Source organism: Calidris pugnax, unplaced genomic scaffold (assembly GCF_001431845.1).
Source record: "Calidris pugnax isolate Ruff unplaced genomic scaffold, ASM143184v1 scaffold113, whole genome shotgun sequence".
NCBI classification, from domain to species: domain Eukaryota; kingdom Metazoa; phylum Chordata; class Aves; order Charadriiformes; family Scolopacidae; genus Calidris; species Calidris pugnax.
This window is the reverse complement of record NW_015090879.1, coordinates 993,098-1,012,087: the sequence shown is the minus strand read 5'-3', so window position 1 is coordinate 1,012,087 and position 18,990 is coordinate 993,098. Positions and strand designations below refer to the sequence as shown.

Here is an 18,990-nt window from a genome sequence, read left to right as displayed (position 1 = left end):
CTCAGGCCTGAGAAGAAGCTGCCAGACCTCAAGGAAAAGAAGTTATTTTTATAAAAGTAACTTTAGCCAGTTTAGTTCCAGGCAATAGTCACTCTTAACATTTCTTATCTTACCTTTGTTTGCAGTTAAGTATCAGTAAAGAGTCTCTCAAATTGAATCTCTCTGCAGAAAGATTTCAGAGTTCAAGAACTCCCTCTGGCTCGTATTAAGAAGATAATGAAACTAGATGAAGATGTGAAGGTACAGTCGTGGGGATTTTAAGTGTTTATGATCTTTCTGGTGGGTATTGTAGCTGTAATTCCTTGCAATTCATTACTTATTGTTTATTATTATTTTTAAAGTACATTTCAGCAGTTGCCTCGGATGCAGTATTAGTTGGCCTTGTATAATTAAACTGAGCGGGGAAAGCAGAATCATTTGGGATCTTTGCTGGAGACTTTTGCAGTTTTGCTTTCTTCTGGTAAATAGATCCTGGAAAAGGTGTGTGGTGTTTTCCTGCGCCAGGGAGCGATTCATCCAGGCTGGAAGGGGAGGGAACCCTGGTCTCTAATGTGTCTGAACCCAACGAGTGCCAGATTTTTTGATGATGAAGGGGAAAATAAGATTTAAGGGCAGGAGGGAAGTCTCTGGCCTTCCTGGCACATTATTTGACAAGGAGAAGGCTGCACAAGCAATCATTCATGCCAAGCCAGCTAATAATCAAACTGCTTAATTTGAGTAAAACTTGAGCTAGATGCTTTTTAAGGAAAAGGAATTTGGTGAGGGAAAGTCTTTACTCAAGCCTCTAAACCTCCTTTGCAATTTCAGCATTCATTTCAAATTATATAAAAGTTTCAACTATAAAGTAAGGTTTTAAAACAAGCCCTCAAGCGTCATCTTCAGTTTCCAAATTACTTATGCCCAAGCTGAGGTGCTCCAAGAGGAGCTGCTGGTTGACACCCTGGAGATGGACATGTGCTGATGCCATTTACTGGCCCACCATAATCCGGAACAATACGGATTAACATCTGACTAGTCCTGGAGGAAACAGGTTTTCCAGACAGATTTTTAGATGCCCAGTACTCATAACACTGGAGTGTCACACCCACAGATATCCTGGTGTGGAAATTCCCCCAACTTGCCTGTTAAACAATGCGGCCATTCACATTTGAGTGAGGTGATGGGGTTACTCCAACTGCCGCCGTGCGGTGTGAGGATCCTAATGGTAAAATTTAAAACCACAAAATGATCAATCTGGTTGCAGATGATCAGCGCAGAAGCCCCGGTGCTGTTCGCCAAGGCAGCTCAGATCTTCATAACAGAACTGACGCTGCGAGCCTGGATCCACACAGAGGACAACAAGCGCAGGACTCTGCAGGTACCGGAGCTGCTCCTGCCTGGCCTTCAGCTGCCTCAGGAACTGCTTCCAGCTCTCTGTTTCCATAACATCAGGCGTGTTTTGTAGACAGTAACTTCAGTACCTGTGTTTATTGTTTGTTCTGCTGGGAAGTAGCCAGCAGTGGTCATGCTTCCCTTCACCATGGTACTTGTGTATTAATTTTGATTTCTGTGACGTTTGCCTGTCTGCCTTAAAGGAATAAAGGAGCTTGAATTTTTTGTAATTTCCCACTGTCTCTAAAGATTTTAATAGGGTTGGACCTCTGCTTGTCTGCTTGCACTTCTGCTGTTTGTAGAAGTTAATATACGTAAGATTATTAAGAGTTTCACAAATTAGGACTTTTCTCCTCATCTTTCTTTGAGCCTTGCTCCAAAGCTCATGAGGTTCTTTAAAAAGGAATGAGCTTTTTAAAAACAAACCAAAACAAAACACAATAAAAAACGTCAAAAAAACCCCTTTGGGATATTTTTCCAGGCCCTAGCAACCCTGTAACTTGTTTGTGTGGCAGTTACTGGTGGAAAATGTCACCCTCAGCACAGGTCCCAGCTTCTCCCACTGCCCAAAATCCTTCCAAAATCCAGTGTTCACCACCAGGATGCGACAGCCCCAGCTCTCCTTGCAAGGACACCCCCAAATCAGGTCTCATTTGCAGCATATTACTAGGAGCAACCCATTCATGTTTGTCTACAGAAAAGCACAGAGCTCTTTTAAACTATATGTGCATATAAAAGGATGCATATGAATATACATACAATTTTTATATATAAATTAAATAAAATGCCCCCTGCTGGAGTGCTGCCTGGACCGTGCACAACCTCCATATTCTCCTTCAATAGAAAGCAGCATTTTCAGCATTTTTTTTCTCTCTCTTTTTGTTTCACTAAAACCTCTTGCAGCGCCTTCTTCCCCAGAGAAATGAGTTTCCTTTTATTTTCTATGACATTTTTGTGAAGAAGGGAAGACCTTTCTTTTTTTTTTTTTTTGTTTTAGAAGCCCTTTGTGGGTAGAGATCCTGCATTCCTGATGCAGGGGTGTGTAGCCTCAGCCTTTCTCCCTTTTTAAGAGGTTCCTAGTAGCAACGCACTTTGAAATTATTTACTTATTTATTATTATTCTTTTCAGAGGAGGGAGCCCAGTGTTGGTAGTGAGGCCCTGCTCCTGTTGGGTGACAGCACAGTGACAGTGCTCACTGTCCCCATAACCATGGTTTCACCCTTCAGAGTCAGCAGTTCTCTTTGCTGGAAAATAGTGAGAAATCCATCCTGGAAGAGATTTATTTTTTGAACGTGATTCCCACAAGGTTTTTAACACCAAAATTGGTATCGGGCAAGAGGGAAGTGCAATGAAAGCAAAGGAGGTTTTGTCCTGTGGCCTCACACAGCTCCTGGTGCCTTCAGTTTCTCTTGTGACTTTCTGTACATTCCAATGGTTTCTGGGTCCCGAGACAGCTAATTGAATTAGTTTCTGCAAATAGATGGAGAAATGTGTAGCATTAGAAACATTCTGTTCTGCAGAATGACTTCAACTTTGAGGTGAAATAGTCGATACAAGTGTCTGTCAGAAGATTTAAGTAGAATTCTGTTGGTATAAAATACAGAGAAGCAGATGGGGATTCTCAGGCCTGAGAAGAAGCTGCCAGACCTCAAGGAAAAGAAGTTATTTTTATAAAAGTAACTTTAGCCAGTTTAGTTCCAGGCAATAGTCACTCTTAACATTTCTTATCTTACCTTTGTTTGCAGTTAAGTATCAGTAAAGAGTCTCTCAAATTGAATCTCTCTGCAGAAAGATTTCAGAGTTCAAGAACTCCCTCTGGCTCGTATTAAGAAGATAATGAAACTAGATGAAGATGTGAAGGTACAGTCGTGGGGATTTTAAGTGTTTATGATCTTTCTGGTGGGTATTGTAGCTGTAATTCCTTGCAATTCATTACTTATTGTTTATTATTATTTTTAAAGTACATTTCAGCAGTTGCCTCGGATGCAGTATTAGTTGGCCTTGTATAATTAAACTGAGCGGGGAAAGCAGAATCATTTGGGATCTTTGCTGGAGACTTTTGCAGTTTTGCTTTCTTCTGGTAAATAGATCCTGGAAAAGGTGTGTGGTGTTTTCCTGCGCCAGGGAGCGATTCATCCAGGCTGGAAGGGGAGGGAACCCTGGTCTCTAATGTGTCTGAACCCAACGAGTGCCAGATTTTTTGATGATGAAGGGGAAAATAAGATTTAAGGGCAGGAGGGAAGTCTCTGGCCTTCCTGGCACATTATTTGACAAGGAGAAGGCTGCACAAGCAATCATTCATGCCAAGCCAGCTAATAATCAAACTGCTTAATTTGAGTAAAACTTGAGCTAGATGCTTTTTAAGGAAAAGGAATTTGGTGAGGGAAAGTCTTTACTCAAGCCTCTAAACCTCCTTTGCAATTTCAGCATTCATTTCAAATTATATAAAAGTTTCAACTATAAAGTAAGGTTTTAAAACAAGCCCTCAAGCGTCATCTTCAGTTTCCAAATTACTTATGCCCAAGCTGAGGTGCTCCAAGAGGAGCTGCTGGTTGACACCCTGGAGATGGACATGTGCTGATGCCATTTACTGGCCCACCATAATCCGGAACAATACGGATTAACATCTGACTAGTCCTGGAGGAAACAGGTTTTCCAGACAGATTTTTAGATGCCCAGTACTCATAACACTGGAGTGTCACACCCACAGATATCCTGGTGTGGAAATTCCCCCAACTTGCCTGTTAAACAATGCGGCCATTCACATTTGAGTGAGGTGATGGGGTTACTCCAACTGCCGCCGTGCGGTGTGAGGATCCTAATGGTAAAATTTAAAACCACAAAATGATCAATCTGGTTGCAGATGATCAGCGCAGAAGCCCCGGTGCTGTTCGCCAAGGCAGCTCAGATCTTCATAACAGAACTGACGCTGCGAGCCTGGATCCACACAGAGGACAACAAGCGCAGGACTCTGCAGGTACCGGAGCTGCTCCTGCCTGGCCTTCAGCTGCCTCAGGAACTGCTTCCAGCTCTCTGTTTCCATAACATCAGGCGTGTTTTGTAGACAGTAACTTCAGTACCTGTGTTTATTGCTACAAAGCACAGGCGCAGTGTAACTGTGTGACTGAAATGCTTTTCTTCAGTACCTGTGTTTATTGCTACAAAGCACAGGCGCAGTGTAACTGTGCGACTGAAATGCTTTTTTTTTTTTTACTTAATTTGTTTTCAAAAAAACAAAACACAACCCCCCCAAAAAACCCAACCCAAACCAGAAACCAAAGCTGCAGCTGTGAGCTAATTGTCACCTGCTCTTAACGACTCAGGGTAGTTGTTGAACCTCTGGATGATTTGTTTTGCTGTAGCTCTAATGTAAGCTTGTAGATGGTAATTTGTGTTGATAAGTGTATAGCGATGGAAACAAAAATACCCTCTTCCAGAGAGATTGCTGAGAGGTCCTCAATAACAGTGATTTCGTAGTGATTCAAGAGTAAACTGTAATTCTTCAGGGTCTTTTTATGGGGGGAAAGAAAACAACGTTCACTTTTAGTCTTAGATGTTGACCAGAACGACTTGAAGGATAATGAGTGTCAGTTGAGGTGCTCGGAGCAGAGGTGAGAGACAGGTACTAAGGGCCAGGATGTCGTCCCCCTGTGCCCTGGTGTCGTCCCCCTGTGCCCTGGTGTCATCCCCCCGTGCCCTGCTGTGGAGCTTTCTGTAAGGGCAGGGAGACTGCTCCAATCCCAGTCCAAAGCTGCCCTGTTCAATGGGCATCCGGCCCCTTGGTCCCCACTGAACTGGGCTGATGCTACTTACTTAACCCAAGTTTTAATGCAGTTGCTGTGATTTGATATAAATTCCATGAACAAGGTGCTTCATAAGCACAAGTGCTGACTCGGGCATGGCCTGTGAACAGTTTTCAGGCTCGGATGGGTCCGTTTATTTCAGAATCACACTTAAATCCTGATCCTAATGTGTATCTAAGACCTTGAATTGACTCAGCTTTTATTTCCAAGTGCTCTGCCGTCCCGGCACGGCTGCTCTCCTCATGGAGAGACACGGGCTCTGCTTAGAGTGTTTGGGAGGCAGATTCCGAGTGGAGAGGTTTGAGTTATGGAAGTCTATTCCTGAGGAAATTGGATTGAACCCAATCCTCAGCAGAGAGAATGAAATATGAGATACATCTGTTCAGTACAAGTTTCCTTCCCGGTGAAGGTATTTTTATGATATATTCTGCTGCAGAACAAAGGAATTGTCTCCCTCATGCTTTCTACCTGATGGTTGTTTTACAATTAAATGCCAAGTCAGTGGCAGGTTTAGAAATGTCAGCTCACCTGAAATGAGAGGCTTGATGGTCTTTTAAATTCTACCCACTCGTTAGGCAGCGTAGGCATCTCTGTCTCAAATCTTGTTCATATATATAATGCTCTTTACAAATTTATCTGCAGCTAATGAGAATGAAGCTTTTAATAGCTTCTTGAATTAGCCCTACTTTTTAAGATGGCTTGCAAGAATTTTAAAGTGACAGAGTAGTTTTAATTTTAAAGAAATTAATCTTTTTTTTATCTTGGGAGTTGTTTCAAATCTTAAGCAAATACATTTAAGTGATGACTTATTGCTGGGTAACTCCTTATTCAGGTCTTTAATACTTCAACGTAATGCTATTCTTTTGCATTTCTTTTTCAGGCAAGGTATAAAAGTAAAGTTAAAAGCTGTTTTGGGAAGATACCTTGCCAGTTTTTCATACAAGCTTGTTGGCTCATCCTTTTTCTGATACATGTTTGGCCAGTTTGCTGAGTGTATGTTTTTATCTTCATGCTTTCTTTTAACCATTCTGCCCTTCCACATGCTGCAGCGTGTTCTCTCAGCATCTCTTGGGATTCCCCTGCCCTGAATAAAATCCTGTGATACTTTCTTTTTTTTTCTTTTTTTTTAATCCCACCCCCAACTCATAGATTCTGCATACGTTGCTGCTAATACACGGAGCAGTCATCCCGGTCTTCCTGCAAAGCTGCTTTTCAGATATCTTTGGGATTTTTAAAATATTTTTGTTTTTTTTAGAAGAATTCCATTTTTTTTAATGTACTAGAAGGCTCATGGTGATTGTCATGAGCCCTCTGTGGTGAACTGCAGCGGTACCGTTGTGCAGAGGCTGATGAAGGCAGGTGGGTGAGCAGATGATTGCCCGAGTTTGATAAGCACCTTCTTATCACACATCTCAGAAGCCTCCCTGGGCACGAGACGGTGGTGTTGGTGCTGAAACAGCAGCTCTCCCCACCTGGCTTCACCTCTTGGGCTCTGAAGAAGAAGTTCTCACTTGACTCAGTTAAAAAGCTCTAACTTTTATTTGTCCAGTGACAAAACAGCCTTCTGAAGTCAAAGAACTAAGGCGTTTCTCTTTCTGTTTCTCCAGAGGAATGACATTGCCATGGCCATTACAAAGTTTGATCAGTTTGACTTTCTCATCGATATTGTTCCCAGAGATGAACTGAAGCCTCCAAAGCGGCAGGTGAGACATAAAGATGATTTCCTTGTTGTCTGTCCTTTCCTTGGTGTGATTTTTGGTCTCTAATTAAAAGAAAGATGATTAAAGCAATACAGAGTCAGGTTTAAACATGAGGTTTGTGCCTCTGTCTTTTGCATGTTTATTTACAGTAGTTTTCAGGTTCTTTATTTATTTTTAATGGAAGTAGAGCTCAAGTGGAGATTTACAGAAGTCTCGGATTTACTTAAGTGACAAAAACATTGCTAAATAGCTCTGATACCAACTGTTGCCAATGTTAAAAATTTAACTTTAAAAGTCATGCTGAGTCTTCATCCTTTGAGTTGTAAAGGGAGAACCAGGCTTCTTTGCTTGGAGGTCCCACCTCCTGCATCCTTTGGGGCAGTCGTTGCTCCTGTAAACATCCTTGACTGGAAGCTGTAAGGAGTTAGAAGGAGCTTTCAGTCGGATGTTTACAGCAGCAGGCTGCTGCCGGCCTCTCGGCACAGGATCTTCCAAACCTAATGGCCTTCTCAGGTTTTACAAAGTGCTTTTTCCCCTCCACGTGTGAAACGCTGCTGGAAATGCCGGGAAGTGGGGTTGGAGCTGCTTCAAACACACAAAGAAACATATCCAGCTCCTGGTAGACTTTAATTTTTCTCCTTCACCTAAAAGCTTGGTGTTTTGTTGTTCAGAGCTTTGGTCTTTGCCTTTCACCAGTTCAGGAATTGCTCATCTCTCTTCGTCACGAGTTGTCTGGTTGGTACCAGGGCTGGGCTGCCATCGGTACGGCTCTGCCAGGAACAGCTCTGCTCAGACACTGCTGCACCTCCTTCAGCTCCTGGAATCGTTGCCCAGGGCTCAGCTGGACCAATTTCTTCTTTTGAAGAGTAAATTTTGCAGTAGTTTATAACAATTTACAACAATTCCTTCAGCTGCTTTTTTTTTCTGATACTTTTGAAGCTTTGCAGTGTGTGAGCGTTTGAAAAAATCCAATGTGGTCCTTAAAATAGCTTCTCTAGTGAGTGTGAGAGGAGAGGTTGGCATACTTTAAAACATCTTTCTGGCAAGTGTTTTACTTGGAAGTTTTTTTTGACATGTTGGGGGTTTTTTTGCATTTCAGTATAAATCTGGAAAACATGCAAAGCCTTCGTGGTGCTACTGAAGTGATGGCCAAAGGGAGGAAATACACCCTTCATCCTTTCTGATGGCCTGAGTTGAGTTTATCCTCTCATTCTGATTTCCAGAAGCAGCATAACTTTCTAATAAATGAGGAAAATACCTTTACATGTCAAAATGGATGCAGGAGAGTCTGTCCTACTGCTGCAGTCAGCTGTGGTTAAAATGAGCAGCATCCCAAGGCTTCCTCCCAGGTGTGCTGGGAGCTCTGTGCTCTGTGCCACGCTGAGCATCACACATGGGAGCACAGCTCCTTCCATCCTTCCACTGAGATGATTTATCCAAAGATCATTAGTTCAGTATTAATTAAAAAGACAAATCAGGAGCCTGTACAGCCGCTCTCAGTCCTTTGCTGAGCTGGAGGAAAGAAAACCCACGTCTCAGTTTGTGGAGCTTGATAAGCCGAGAGGAGCTGGCTGCAGCCTGAAGTAACACAGGTTAATTCTGACGCTGCAAATTCAAGTCCTTTTTTCTCTTTGGTACCTCATTCAGTTACTCTGTAGTGCTATTTTTAGAAGTACTCCATGTTTGGGAGGGAGAACATTACCCGTATCTTTTTCTCCTTGCTGGTGCCTTTTGATTCCTATCAGGATGTTCTGATGACAGCACATTCCAGTTCTCTAATCAAATGAAGGCCTGTGGTGTGTGTTGGATGCATATGGGTTGGTGGGTTAATGCCACTGGATGATACATCCCACCAGAGCCGTGTCTCTTGGATCGCGCAGCATCAGCAGCGAAACCCTGTCGGGTTCTTGGATTGGAAGAGGCTTTAGAGCTGTGTCTCTCCCCGATACATCCCCCGCCTGCAGTCGCTGCTGAGTCACCTCAAACACTCCTTATGGAGAGAGGGGTTTAACGGAGCCATCGCTGCCCCATGGGAAGGGGGGTTGGGACTTCCCAGTGGAAAATCCTTCTTTGCTTCAGCGGTGTTGAAAAGCAGCTGCCTGTAGGCTGGGAGCCTGCACTTTTTGGCTGGGGGTACAACCTGTATTTTATCTCCACCACAGAAAAGACTGTTTGACAAGTTAGTGTTGGTTCCCTGGAAGAGCTGGGAATGAAACCGTGACTGTTGTGTTGCTCTGGTAACTAAAGCTGTGGCTTGACAATAAAAGATGGCAAACGATGCGCTACAACCTGGTTGAAGCAGAATTGAATTTACAGCCATTTTTGCCTGTAGCAACTGTAACTTCACCTGGAATAGACACACACAGAAGTACTCTGTTGCTGTGATTGTTTTGGGATTCAGCTGAGAACTGAGGATTGGAGCGCTCTGGAAATAAATCTAAGGACTCAGCTTTACAGAAACAGCCACAGCTCTTCTGTGCATCTGCTTTTGTGGTTAACTGGAGACCTGTCCTGTTGAATATATATATATTTTAAACTTGTTATTAATCCCTCCCACAAAGGATTTGGAATAATCAGTGAATTACCATGTGTAGGAAGTATTGTGTTTGATTGCAGTGGGTTGCAGTAGCGTGGGATAGTGCTGCTGTTTGCTCTGAGGGCCAGCCTTGGAAATTACTTCTTGATTACAGCCAACTGTGAACAGCTTAATCTTTGGGGGGCAATTTTCTGGTAGGCTGTTGGGAAACCTCCCAATAGTAAGGCTTTTCCTTAGTTGCTGTCCCTCTTGAGAGTCTTGCATCTGAGCAAAAGGGTTCTCTTACTCAAGCCTGATGCCCATCTAGACAACACACACTGACTTCATTTAATGTCAGCTTTTCTTTCCCTGCCCAGTTGGATGCACTGGAGGTAACCGGGAGCAAACCTCCTTCAGTGCAGGGGGATGAAGCAGCCTCGTGTGAGTGGGAATGTGCCATGTTGTAGCATGTGTAAACATCCTACACTCTCAGCTGTGAACTGGAGGTGGCTGGGAGAGGATTGTTTACGCCTTCTGCCATGGAGTGAACATCTGGGAGCTGCGTCTGCCCGAAGGTGTGAGATCCAACTGCTGCTGGGGAGCTTAAGAGTATGGATTCTCAGGTGTTAAGGGCTCGCCACTGAACGTAATCTCTGAAAATCTACTTCTCTGCCTAAAACGTCGTTAATCATAGGGGCTTTTCTCTCCTAAATACATGCTTAGATAAAACAAAACAGCAGTGTTACAGCCCGTGCCTTCTGAAGGTGAGCTAGAGCAGAGCCTTTTGTTTCTCCACACTGTTGGGACATTCCTGCTACCAGCAGAATCAGGCTGTTAAGCCGTGGGAAGGGATGAAGTTGTTACAGTTCTGGAAAAGCTGGATTTAAATACATGACTAAAGGCACGACAGTGTGCATCGAGTCTGCAGCTCTCATTGCCAGGGGTTTAACAGCGGAGCTAGACTGAGATTTGTGTTGGGCACGTAGGCTACAAGGGGTTTTGTTGACAGATGAGGCTCTGTAAGTCTTCCTGGTGCATTTGCAATTCGTTCTGCGCTAAGATAACAGGCGATGGTGGCGGTTGCTGAGGAGCTGCCTGGTTTTCAGCTATGGTAATTTTACTGATTTGCATCCCGGAATGAAATTGATGACTGCATTATTATACGCAGGGTATTGGAAATGGTTTTGATTTCCATATAGCTGAATAAATGAGGAAACCTATCTTGATTTATCGTTTCAGATTTACTTAGTTAAACTGTTAGGAGGGAGGTATTAAGGACACTTTCCCATGGAGCATGCTGGGGGCGGGGGGGTGTGTTTCAGCCGTGGTCGGGGTGTTTGGTGGCTGTTGGTCTGTTCCCCCCCCGTTGACCTGTTGTTTCCCTGTGCTGCAGGAGGAGGTGCGTCAGGCTGTCACCCCAGCAGAGCCTGTGCAGTATTATTTCACACTGGCTCAGCAGCCCGCGGCCGTGCAGGTTCAGGGGCAGCAGCAAGGCCAACAGACCACCACGTCGACCACCACCATCCAGCCTGGCCAGATCATCATCGCCCAACCTCAGCAGGGGCAGGTGAGCCACGGGCAGCATCCAGGGGCTTCCCACTTCCCTGGAGCCCCTGAAACCCCCAGCCTGCCCGTAGTGTATTGCAGTATCCTGTTCTGACCGCTCACAACAGTCAGTAACAATATAGAAATGTGTTTTCTGGTCACAACCAGGTGTTTAGATACCTTAATAACAAGGGTCATCTAGGTCCTGGGTTCCCTTTGTGGTGGTTTCAGCATCCCCAAGGAGCAGTGGGTGTAGGAAGCAGCCTGTCGCTTGCAGTCTTTGTATCTCGTGGCTGTTTCACCCGTGTTCAAGTCCTGGCTTGGTCCTTATCCCCGTTCTGAATGCAGACAACCCCCGTGACGATGCAGGTTGGAGAAGGCCAGCAGGTACAGATAGTGCAGGCCCAGCCCCAAGGACAGACCCAGCAGGCTCAGAGCGGAACTGGGCAGACCATGCAAGTCATGCAGCAGATCATCACCAATACAGGAGAGATCCAGCAAATACCGGTAAGACTTTGCCAGTGGAAATGTCTAACAGGCTTGTGAGCAAACTCTCTGCTCCTGTTCTGGCATGAGACTGTATATATACGGATTTTTTTTAACTGTAAGAGGAAATTTGGATTGAGTGGTGTGTTTCCTGCACTTAGAGAGGAAAACTAACCAGGTGTGACATGAAATGGGAAATAAATCTAACCCATCTAGTGTAGACTCATTGCCCACCCCCAACACTTATCCCCTGAGTGAAATAGTTACGATTAGGAAGCAATAAATAAAATATTTCCTGGATAAACCTTAGTTCTTTACTACAGCATGGTTTCAATAAAGCAGAATTAACTACTTTTGCCTTTACTTGGTTCTGCCTCTGCAATCTGAAGTCATGACCTGGCAGACTGAGTGGGAAAGGTGCCATCTGTGAGTTATTAATAAACTTTTATGTCGTAAGAAATATTTCTACAAAATGCTTTGAGCTGGTTGTAGGAATGGCTTTGCAGAACCAGAAGATATCTCCTCACTTTCACGTCAGAACAGACCTGCTGTGGCCTTAAAAATGGGATTTTGAGTACCCAGCATCAGCAGGGACGTTCTGGCACGTGTCCTGGGTAAACACGGGGGGCAAAAAAAGTCACATTTTTTCCTCTCTTCTCTGTAACTTGCAATCACAACAAAGCTGGGGCTGTTGGTTCCCATCTGGAAAATTTCACACCTCTTAAAGAAAAAAAAAATAGATCTGTCCAGTTCTATGTACTTAACCAGCAACCCAAAGGTCAGAGCGAGCAGCCAGGACGAGTGTTTCGCTTTGTCTTTGATTTCTGTTACTCAAAGTGCCCCACAGCTGTGACACGAGTGGTCTTTCGCAGCAGTTTGGCTTTTGGAGGTTTGCTGAGCTTCCCTCTGTCCGTCTGGCAAATGTCCGTGCTTCGCCACAGCGTCTTGAAAGGGCTTTAGATCCTGGGTGTTGCCCGATTTTTCCAATTCACTTCCAAATTCTTTTCGTCTCTTAAGTCTTGAGCTGATCCCTACTGCGTGGCTTAAGGTGTTGGTCAGAAAGGAACAGCAAGGAAGTGAATTGTTTGCCAAATAGGGTGTCTCACTACAAACAACCTTTTTTTCTTCTTTTCATTTTCCGCTACCTTTCTTTTACATTCTTTTTTTTTTTCATCTTCCTTGCCTTATCAAAGTCTCTGAGAGATACTTTGTTCTTCAAAGCATTTTGGAAGGAGATCTCCACCTCCAGCCCCAGTGAATCCATTCCAGCAGTACTGAAGTGTTGCAGCATCCTTCCTTTGGTTCAGCAATAAAAGAGCAGTTCATACTTGATTTCCAGTTGTCTCCAGTGGATGCTGGGAGCCCCTGCAAGAAGGGGGCTGGGAGAGCTGCCAGGAGAAAGAATTCTTTATAAAGTAGCTGTGAGGGGGCCATAACCTTCTGCAGGAAGAGCTGCTCTCCACGAAGGTGGATCCTATTGTAAGTGGTCCTGTGTTTCAGGAGGCTTTTTAATTAGCATCTGGTTTTGGCCAAGCATGTGCTTCCACCTCCCTCTTGTCTGGGAGCATCTGAGGAGAGGGAGCTGTGACTGCTGCTCAGGAGCTGTGGATGTGAGACGGGAACTGCCAAGTGCCAGAGTCCTCTGTCTTGTGTCTTTGGGAGCACTTGGCTCGATAAAACCTGCAAGTCTGCAAAACAGAGCAACTTAGGAGCTGTGCTTTAATGAAGCAGTCACACCTCGCGCTTCTGTGTCTAGCAGAGATACTGGTTTGACTGTAATTAAGAGGATTCTTCTTAATCACGGTGCATTGAGGAGCCACGGTTCGTGCCGAAGGCAGCATCTTTCCCCTCGCTCGCTTCCAGCAGGTGAAGTGAAACAGGACATGGAGCCCTGCACTCGCTGCCAGCGCTTTGTGCTGCCCTGGCCTGAGGAGCAGGTTTTGTTTGGATTCACAGACCTGCAGCCCCCGGTCTCCTCTCACTGCTCTCCCTTCTGCTCCCTTGCTGCTGTGCTCGTGTTATTTTCCCATTGAGTTTCCTTTCTCTTTTGATACAGTTAGTGCTGCTGATTCCTTTTCGCTCTGGTATCTGTTTGGGTTCTGCAAAGAATCTTTCATAACCCAAATGGGACAGTTTAAAACACTCTGTAAAGCTGGCGGTGCCTCTGGTGATGGCAGAGGTGTTGAGAGACTCTCCCTCCTCTTGGCTGCTGCTTTTCCCCTGCTCCTGCTGCTCCGGACACTTCCCTGCTGCCACTTACCATATCTTCAGGACCACAGGTTGCCTCTGGAAAGGTGGCTTTTATTTTTTTTTTAAAACTGAGGAAAAGCCTAGAAGTGTGCATGTTAACAAAATGGTAATCATTTGCTTGTCTGCATTAACTCTGTGTTAAATGGAGTTTGCCTCTGGAAAGGTGGCTTTTATTTTTTTAAAAACTAAGGAAAAACCTGGAAGTGTGCATGTTAACGAAATGGTAATCATTTGCTTGTCTGCAGTAACTTTGTGTTAAATGGAGCCTGTGTCTTGGGCAGACCCCACTGGGCAGGGTCTGTGGAGCTGACTCCTTTCTGGAAGAACGTTCTTTCTACATCTCTTCCATCCATCCAGTTAGTGGAGAAGTTAACATCAATGCAGGAAGCCCCCAGTGTGGAAAACATGCTCTGTGGGCAGGTCTTGGTCCTCACTGCTCTCCCTTCTGCTCCCTTGCTGCTGTGCTCGTGTTATTTTCCCATTGAGTTTCCTTTCTCTTTTGATACAGTTAGTGCTGCTGATTCCTTTTCGCTCTGGTATCTGTTTGGGTTCTGCAAAGAATCTTTCATAACCCAAATGGGACAGTTTAAAACACTCTGTAAAGCTGGCGGTGCCTCTGGTGATGGCAGAGGTGTTGAGAGACTCTCCCTCCTCTTGGCTGCTGCTTTTCCCCTGCTCCTGCTGCTCCGGACACTTCCCTGCTGCCACTTACCATATCTTCCAGGACCACGGGTTGCCTCTGGAAAGGTGGCTTTTATTTTTTTTTTAAAACTGAGGAAAAGCCTAGAAGTGTGCATGTTAACAAAATGGTAATCATTTGCTTGTCTGCATTAACTCTGTGTTAAATGGAGTCTGTGTCTTGGGCAGACCCCACTGGGCAGGGTCTGTGGAGCTGACTCTCCTTTCTGGAAGAACGTTCTTTCTACATCTCTTCCATCCATCCAGTTAGTGGAGAAGTTAACAGCAATGCAGGAAGCCCCCAGTGTGGAAAACATGCCCTGCGGGCAGGTCTTGGTCCAGAAACAATTTTTTTATTGACGTGTTTATGTTCCCGTGGAGTTTACTCGCTCTTGCAATAATATTGGAGCTGTCAGACACAGCTGGGGAAGGCAGCGGCGTTTGTGTACGTGCCAAGTCCCTGTTCTCAGCCCTTGAACCCTTGTCACTGAGCAGTTTTCAAGTGGTTTGTGTGTCCTTCTTTCCCCTTTTAAAAAGAAAAAAAAAAAAGCCCTCAAAACATTTTCGGTGTGTAATTAACCTTAAGGCTGTGAATCCAAATGTTCTAAAGTTAAGTAACACTCAATGAAAAAGTTCAATGGTAGCGTTGATCCTACTGTGACCTTTTTATTGCTTCTTGGGTGTGTATTAGTACTGATACCTGTTTCTGTCACAGAAAACGCAAGGTGAGACTGGAGGTTACCACCATGACATTGATTTCATATCCCACACCCCCAGGCATCTGACCCTGCAAATTCAGGGATTGTAGGCAATAAATTTGCATTTGATTGTTAAGCACAGAAGGTACTGGCCTTTGCCGGGTGGGCAGAGTTGCATTAAAAGCTTCCAAATATTCCCTCTCAATATTCCTGGGGTTTGTCATCCCTGCTGGCTTGGGGTGAGACTTTCCCATACGTTCTTGTATATTTTTTTGGCAGGATATAGTAGGAGTGTCATTGTGTGCAGGCAGCTCATAACCATCCTCTTCCTGCGAAACGGTCCATCAGAGCAGGAACTCGAGTCTCGTACCCAGCAAGAAAAAGAAGTGGTGCTCAAAGTGCTCTGAAATTCAGCCATTAATATGCTTTAGCTACTAACTGCCCCCTCCTGCTCCGGAGGCAGCAGTAACCTTGTGCTTCCTCGGGGTCTGACTCCAGGAACCTGCAGGAGTTCCCTGGGCCCTGCTCTCCCCCCGGCAGGGTCTGTGGTAGTTGTTCATCTGAAACCGTGACTCACCCGGAGCTTCCCGGTGTCATCGGCTCCGGCTTCTGTTGGGGGAACGAGAAGGCAAAGTGTGTGTGTGTCAGGTTACCCGGTTACCTGTTTAATTTTCTTTCCCTGCCCCCTCCGCTTGTCTCCAGGTTCAGTTGAATGCTGGCCAGCTGCAGTATATCCGCTTAGCCCAGCCCGTGTCAGGCACCCAGGTAGTCCAGGGGCAGATCCAGACGCTTGCAACCAATGCACAGCAGGTAGGCACTCTAACAGCAGGGCTGGCATTAACCCCTAAAGTGTTGTTCCCCAGCTCCTGGAACGGCAAAGTCCAGTCGCAATCACCCCCTCTTGGGCTAGGATTCCTGCATTTTCTTTTCTTCCTGTTACTTTCATCGGAATAACAAAGCCCGGAGCGTAGCGGAAGCCTCCTTTACCTCTGCGGGGAAGGTGCATGCCTCTGTGTGTGTGTCTGTGTCTCGCTGTGTGAAGCTTGTGCCGCTTCTGAGCTGGCTGCAGGTGAAGCTGGAGTTCATCACCCTTCTCTTTCCTTCTGCTCCTCTGGTGGGCGAGGGAGGAGCAGCCCTGCCGTGCTGGGGGAAGGCTGTGGCTGAGGCCAAGCATCGAGACCGGCGTGGCTGCCAGCGGGTTGTCCCGTGTTCTCCTGAGACCCCTGAGGGATCCTTCTCTGCCTTCAGAGGACAGGGAGGCTGCTGCTTTCCTCCTCGTGGAAATCAGGGAGGATGTGCTTGGGTTTGGTTTGGAACAGTGGGATCCCACGTCCTTCCTTCTTGACTTGCCCACAGGCCAGCAGCTAAACTGTGTCTTACTGCCCGGTGGGGCAACGGAGGTTGGAAGAGTGGAAAAGCTCTTGAAAGGTGGCAGCAGAATGTTGTTAGTGGGGCTGTGACCCTCTCCGAAGGCCTGGCAGTGATCGTCCCTCTCTTGTCCCTGCAGATAACGCAGACAGAGGTCCAGCAAGGGCAGCAGCAGTTCAGCCAGTTCACAGACGGGCAGGTAAGAACTCGGGGCTCGTTGGTGCATCGTCCCTTTGAAGTCAAGGGCTGGAAACACTGTCCTAAAGTCTGCATCAGCTCCTCCTGATAAATCACTGCTGCTGCCAGCAAATCCCAACCAGGAGCGGGATGTGGTGCCAGTCTTACTTCATTCAGGTGGATTCTTCATGTCCTACGGCCTCTGCTCCCAGTTAATTCAGCCCATTGTGCTCTGGGTGGGGTCCTAACCAGGTTAAGAATAAAGATCTTAACATGTAGCTATTGACTGTTCTGTGAGTAGCCTGAAGTAAGCGTGGGGGTCAGAAATTCACAAAATTATTTTGCTATCATTTAGCAGCAAATAACCAGCATCGGTTTGTGGTCTGTTTCTTTGAGGGGACAGATTTTCCTTGGATGCGAGAGGTGCTTTTAGTGCCACCACTGAGCTGGGGGGGTTAATGCCCAGCCTGGTTTGGAGGGAGCTGGTGCAGGGGATGATGAGAACTGATGGTTCTTTCTTTCTCCTGCTTCTCACTCCACCAGCAACTGTACCAGATCCAGCAGGTGACCATGCCTGCGGGCCAGGACATCGCCCAGCCCATGTTCATCCAGTCCACCAACCAGCCCTCGGACGGGCAGGCCACGCAGGTGACAGGGGACTGAGCAGGGACCTCGTGGTGGGTCCTCTCTGCCTGGAAACCACACGTTCCAGCTCCACCTCTGCCTGCTCCGACCAACGCATCGGCTCCTCTGCACCTCTACCTGGTATTAGGCCTACAGCAGGCTGCCATCTCCAGTGCACCACACACCTTCCTCTGCTGGGTGGGAGAGAGTACCCACCAGACACTGACAAGAATGCAATATTTTTATTTTTATTTTTAGAAATCACTATTTCAGTCTATACAGCCGCTCGTTCAGACCCATAAAACCAAACGAGAACTAATCAAAAGGGATTTGTAGCCTCTCAGTCGACGATGTGTTAAACGTTTTTATCTAGTACAATTATTAAAGGGTACTGCATCTGGTTCGTTGGAAGAGCTTTTTTCCTGGTATTGTTTGTATTTTTTATTTTATTTTATTTTTCTCTGAATAGAGCTAGATTCAGTTCCTCCCATCCCAATGGTTTATTAGGGGGTGTGGGGGGAGTGTGTGTGTGTTAGATTTTCCTCTCCTGCCTCCTTTTTGGGAGCATTTATGCAGCTCAAAGGTAGAGAGTAGGAGAGGAGTAATTAAAGCGAAAACAAGACAAAACAAAAAACCCCATTCTTTATCTGATGACTGCTTTGTCCAAGGGCAAAAGGTTCTTTAATTCGGCCTGATTTATTCCAGAAATGCTAATGGAGACCTGGACAAACCCCAGCCCTGCTGTTAACTCCTGTACCAGCTTCAGTCGATGCATGTAATATAAGCTTCATAAAAATGAAATAAATTTCCTTTGTAAGATAATGTGTGTGCTTTCTTTGAGGTGCTGTGCCCAGTCTCGACCTGCCGAGCCAAGAGCATCCCAAATCCCCCAAAACTCTTCTGCCCGAAGCAGCGAAAGTAGCAATGGGGTTGTGGGGCTCCAGGGTGGAGAAGGGGTGGGATGAGGGTTGGAGTGACTGGGGAATGAGACTGAGGGTCTGGGGGTCCCTGGGGGCTCCTGCAGCTGTGGGTACGGAGGAGGTACCACCTCTCCCTGTGCCCAGGGCCCAGCTGAGCCCACGGGGGGAGTTTGGGTCAGGTTTAATCACTGTTTGGCCAATTTTAGGTCCGAGCCAGATGGGTGAGGGTTTGGAAGTGAGGACCTTTGTGTGTCCACCATCAAGCAGCCTGGTGTAGTTGGAGCCCAGAGAAGCTCCGTGGCTTTGGGCAGCACTTGGCAGAGCTGGGGGACGGCACTGGGGACGGTGCCAGTGTCACCACTTGGTTTTCGCTGCCAGAAACACCCAGTTTGCTGTGATTTTGGAATTAAGGGAAGGCTTGGCCATTCCTGCCCGTGGTGTGTAACCCAGGTACAGGCTGTGTGGCCCTGTGAGTGTTCTGCCTGGTGGTGTGGGACGTGGGCTGAGAGGCTCACCCGGGGGAGGGTGCAGGAGAACAGCGGGGGGGGCAGCAGCTGCTGGGGAAGGAAAACTCCACTTCAGCATTTGGCTGGTGCAAACGACTTAAATCTGGGCCAGGTTGTTCCAGTCGGGCAAGGGAGCTTTGCTGCATTACCTGCACCTCCTGGGCTTTCTAAATGTCAATTTTCTTATATTTTTTTTTCTTTGTTTTAAATTTTTTTCCGATTCTGCCATGCCTGGGAGCCAGCCCCGCACTGCAGCAGCAGCAGCCCTGCACCTTCCTGAGCATCAGCCCCTGTGCAGGCAGCGCAGGGGGGGCCTGGCCAGAGCCGGGGATGTGCCCTGGAGGAGCA

At 46.3% G+C, this 18,990-nt stretch overlaps 1 protein-coding gene and 1 long non-coding RNA gene across 6 annotated transcripts in view; both read left to right on the top strand.

The window, feature by feature from the left end:
- NFYC (nuclear transcription factor Y subunit gamma) overlaps window positions 1-18,038 on the top strand; it is a 30,096-nt gene extending 12,058 nt beyond the window's left edge. Inside the window, exons 3-10 of one of the 5 annotated variants that reach the window (XM_014946539.1) lie at window positions 169-240; window positions 1,244-1,357; window positions 6,783-6,878; window positions 10,784-10,957; window positions 11,284-11,442; window positions 15,750-15,857; window positions 16,555-16,614; window positions 17,136-18,038. In XM_014946539.1, coding sequence (XP_014802025.1) covers window positions 169-240; window positions 1,244-1,357; window positions 6,783-6,878; window positions 10,784-10,957; window positions 11,284-11,442; window positions 15,750-15,857; window positions 16,555-16,614; window positions 17,136-17,255 — 903 coding nt within the window. In that variant the 3' untranslated portion in view covers window positions 17,256-18,038. Of the gene's footprint in view, window positions 1-168; window positions 241-1,243; window positions 1,358-3,074; window positions 3,233-4,235; window positions 4,350-6,782; window positions 6,879-10,783; window positions 10,958-11,283; window positions 11,443-15,749; window positions 15,858-16,554; window positions 16,615-17,135 lie in introns of those variants that run through there. The other 4 variants (XM_014946538.1, XM_014946543.1, XM_014946542.1 and 1 more) reach the window with 4 other exon arrangements.
- On the top strand, window positions 11,449-15,743 carry LOC106890610. The gene is made up of 3 exons (XR_001412540.1): window positions 11,449-13,715; window positions 13,835-14,091; window positions 14,680-15,743. It is a non-coding gene; the product is annotated as an uncharacterized LOC106890610 (long non-coding RNA).
- Window positions 18,039-18,990: the final 952 nt, after the last annotated feature.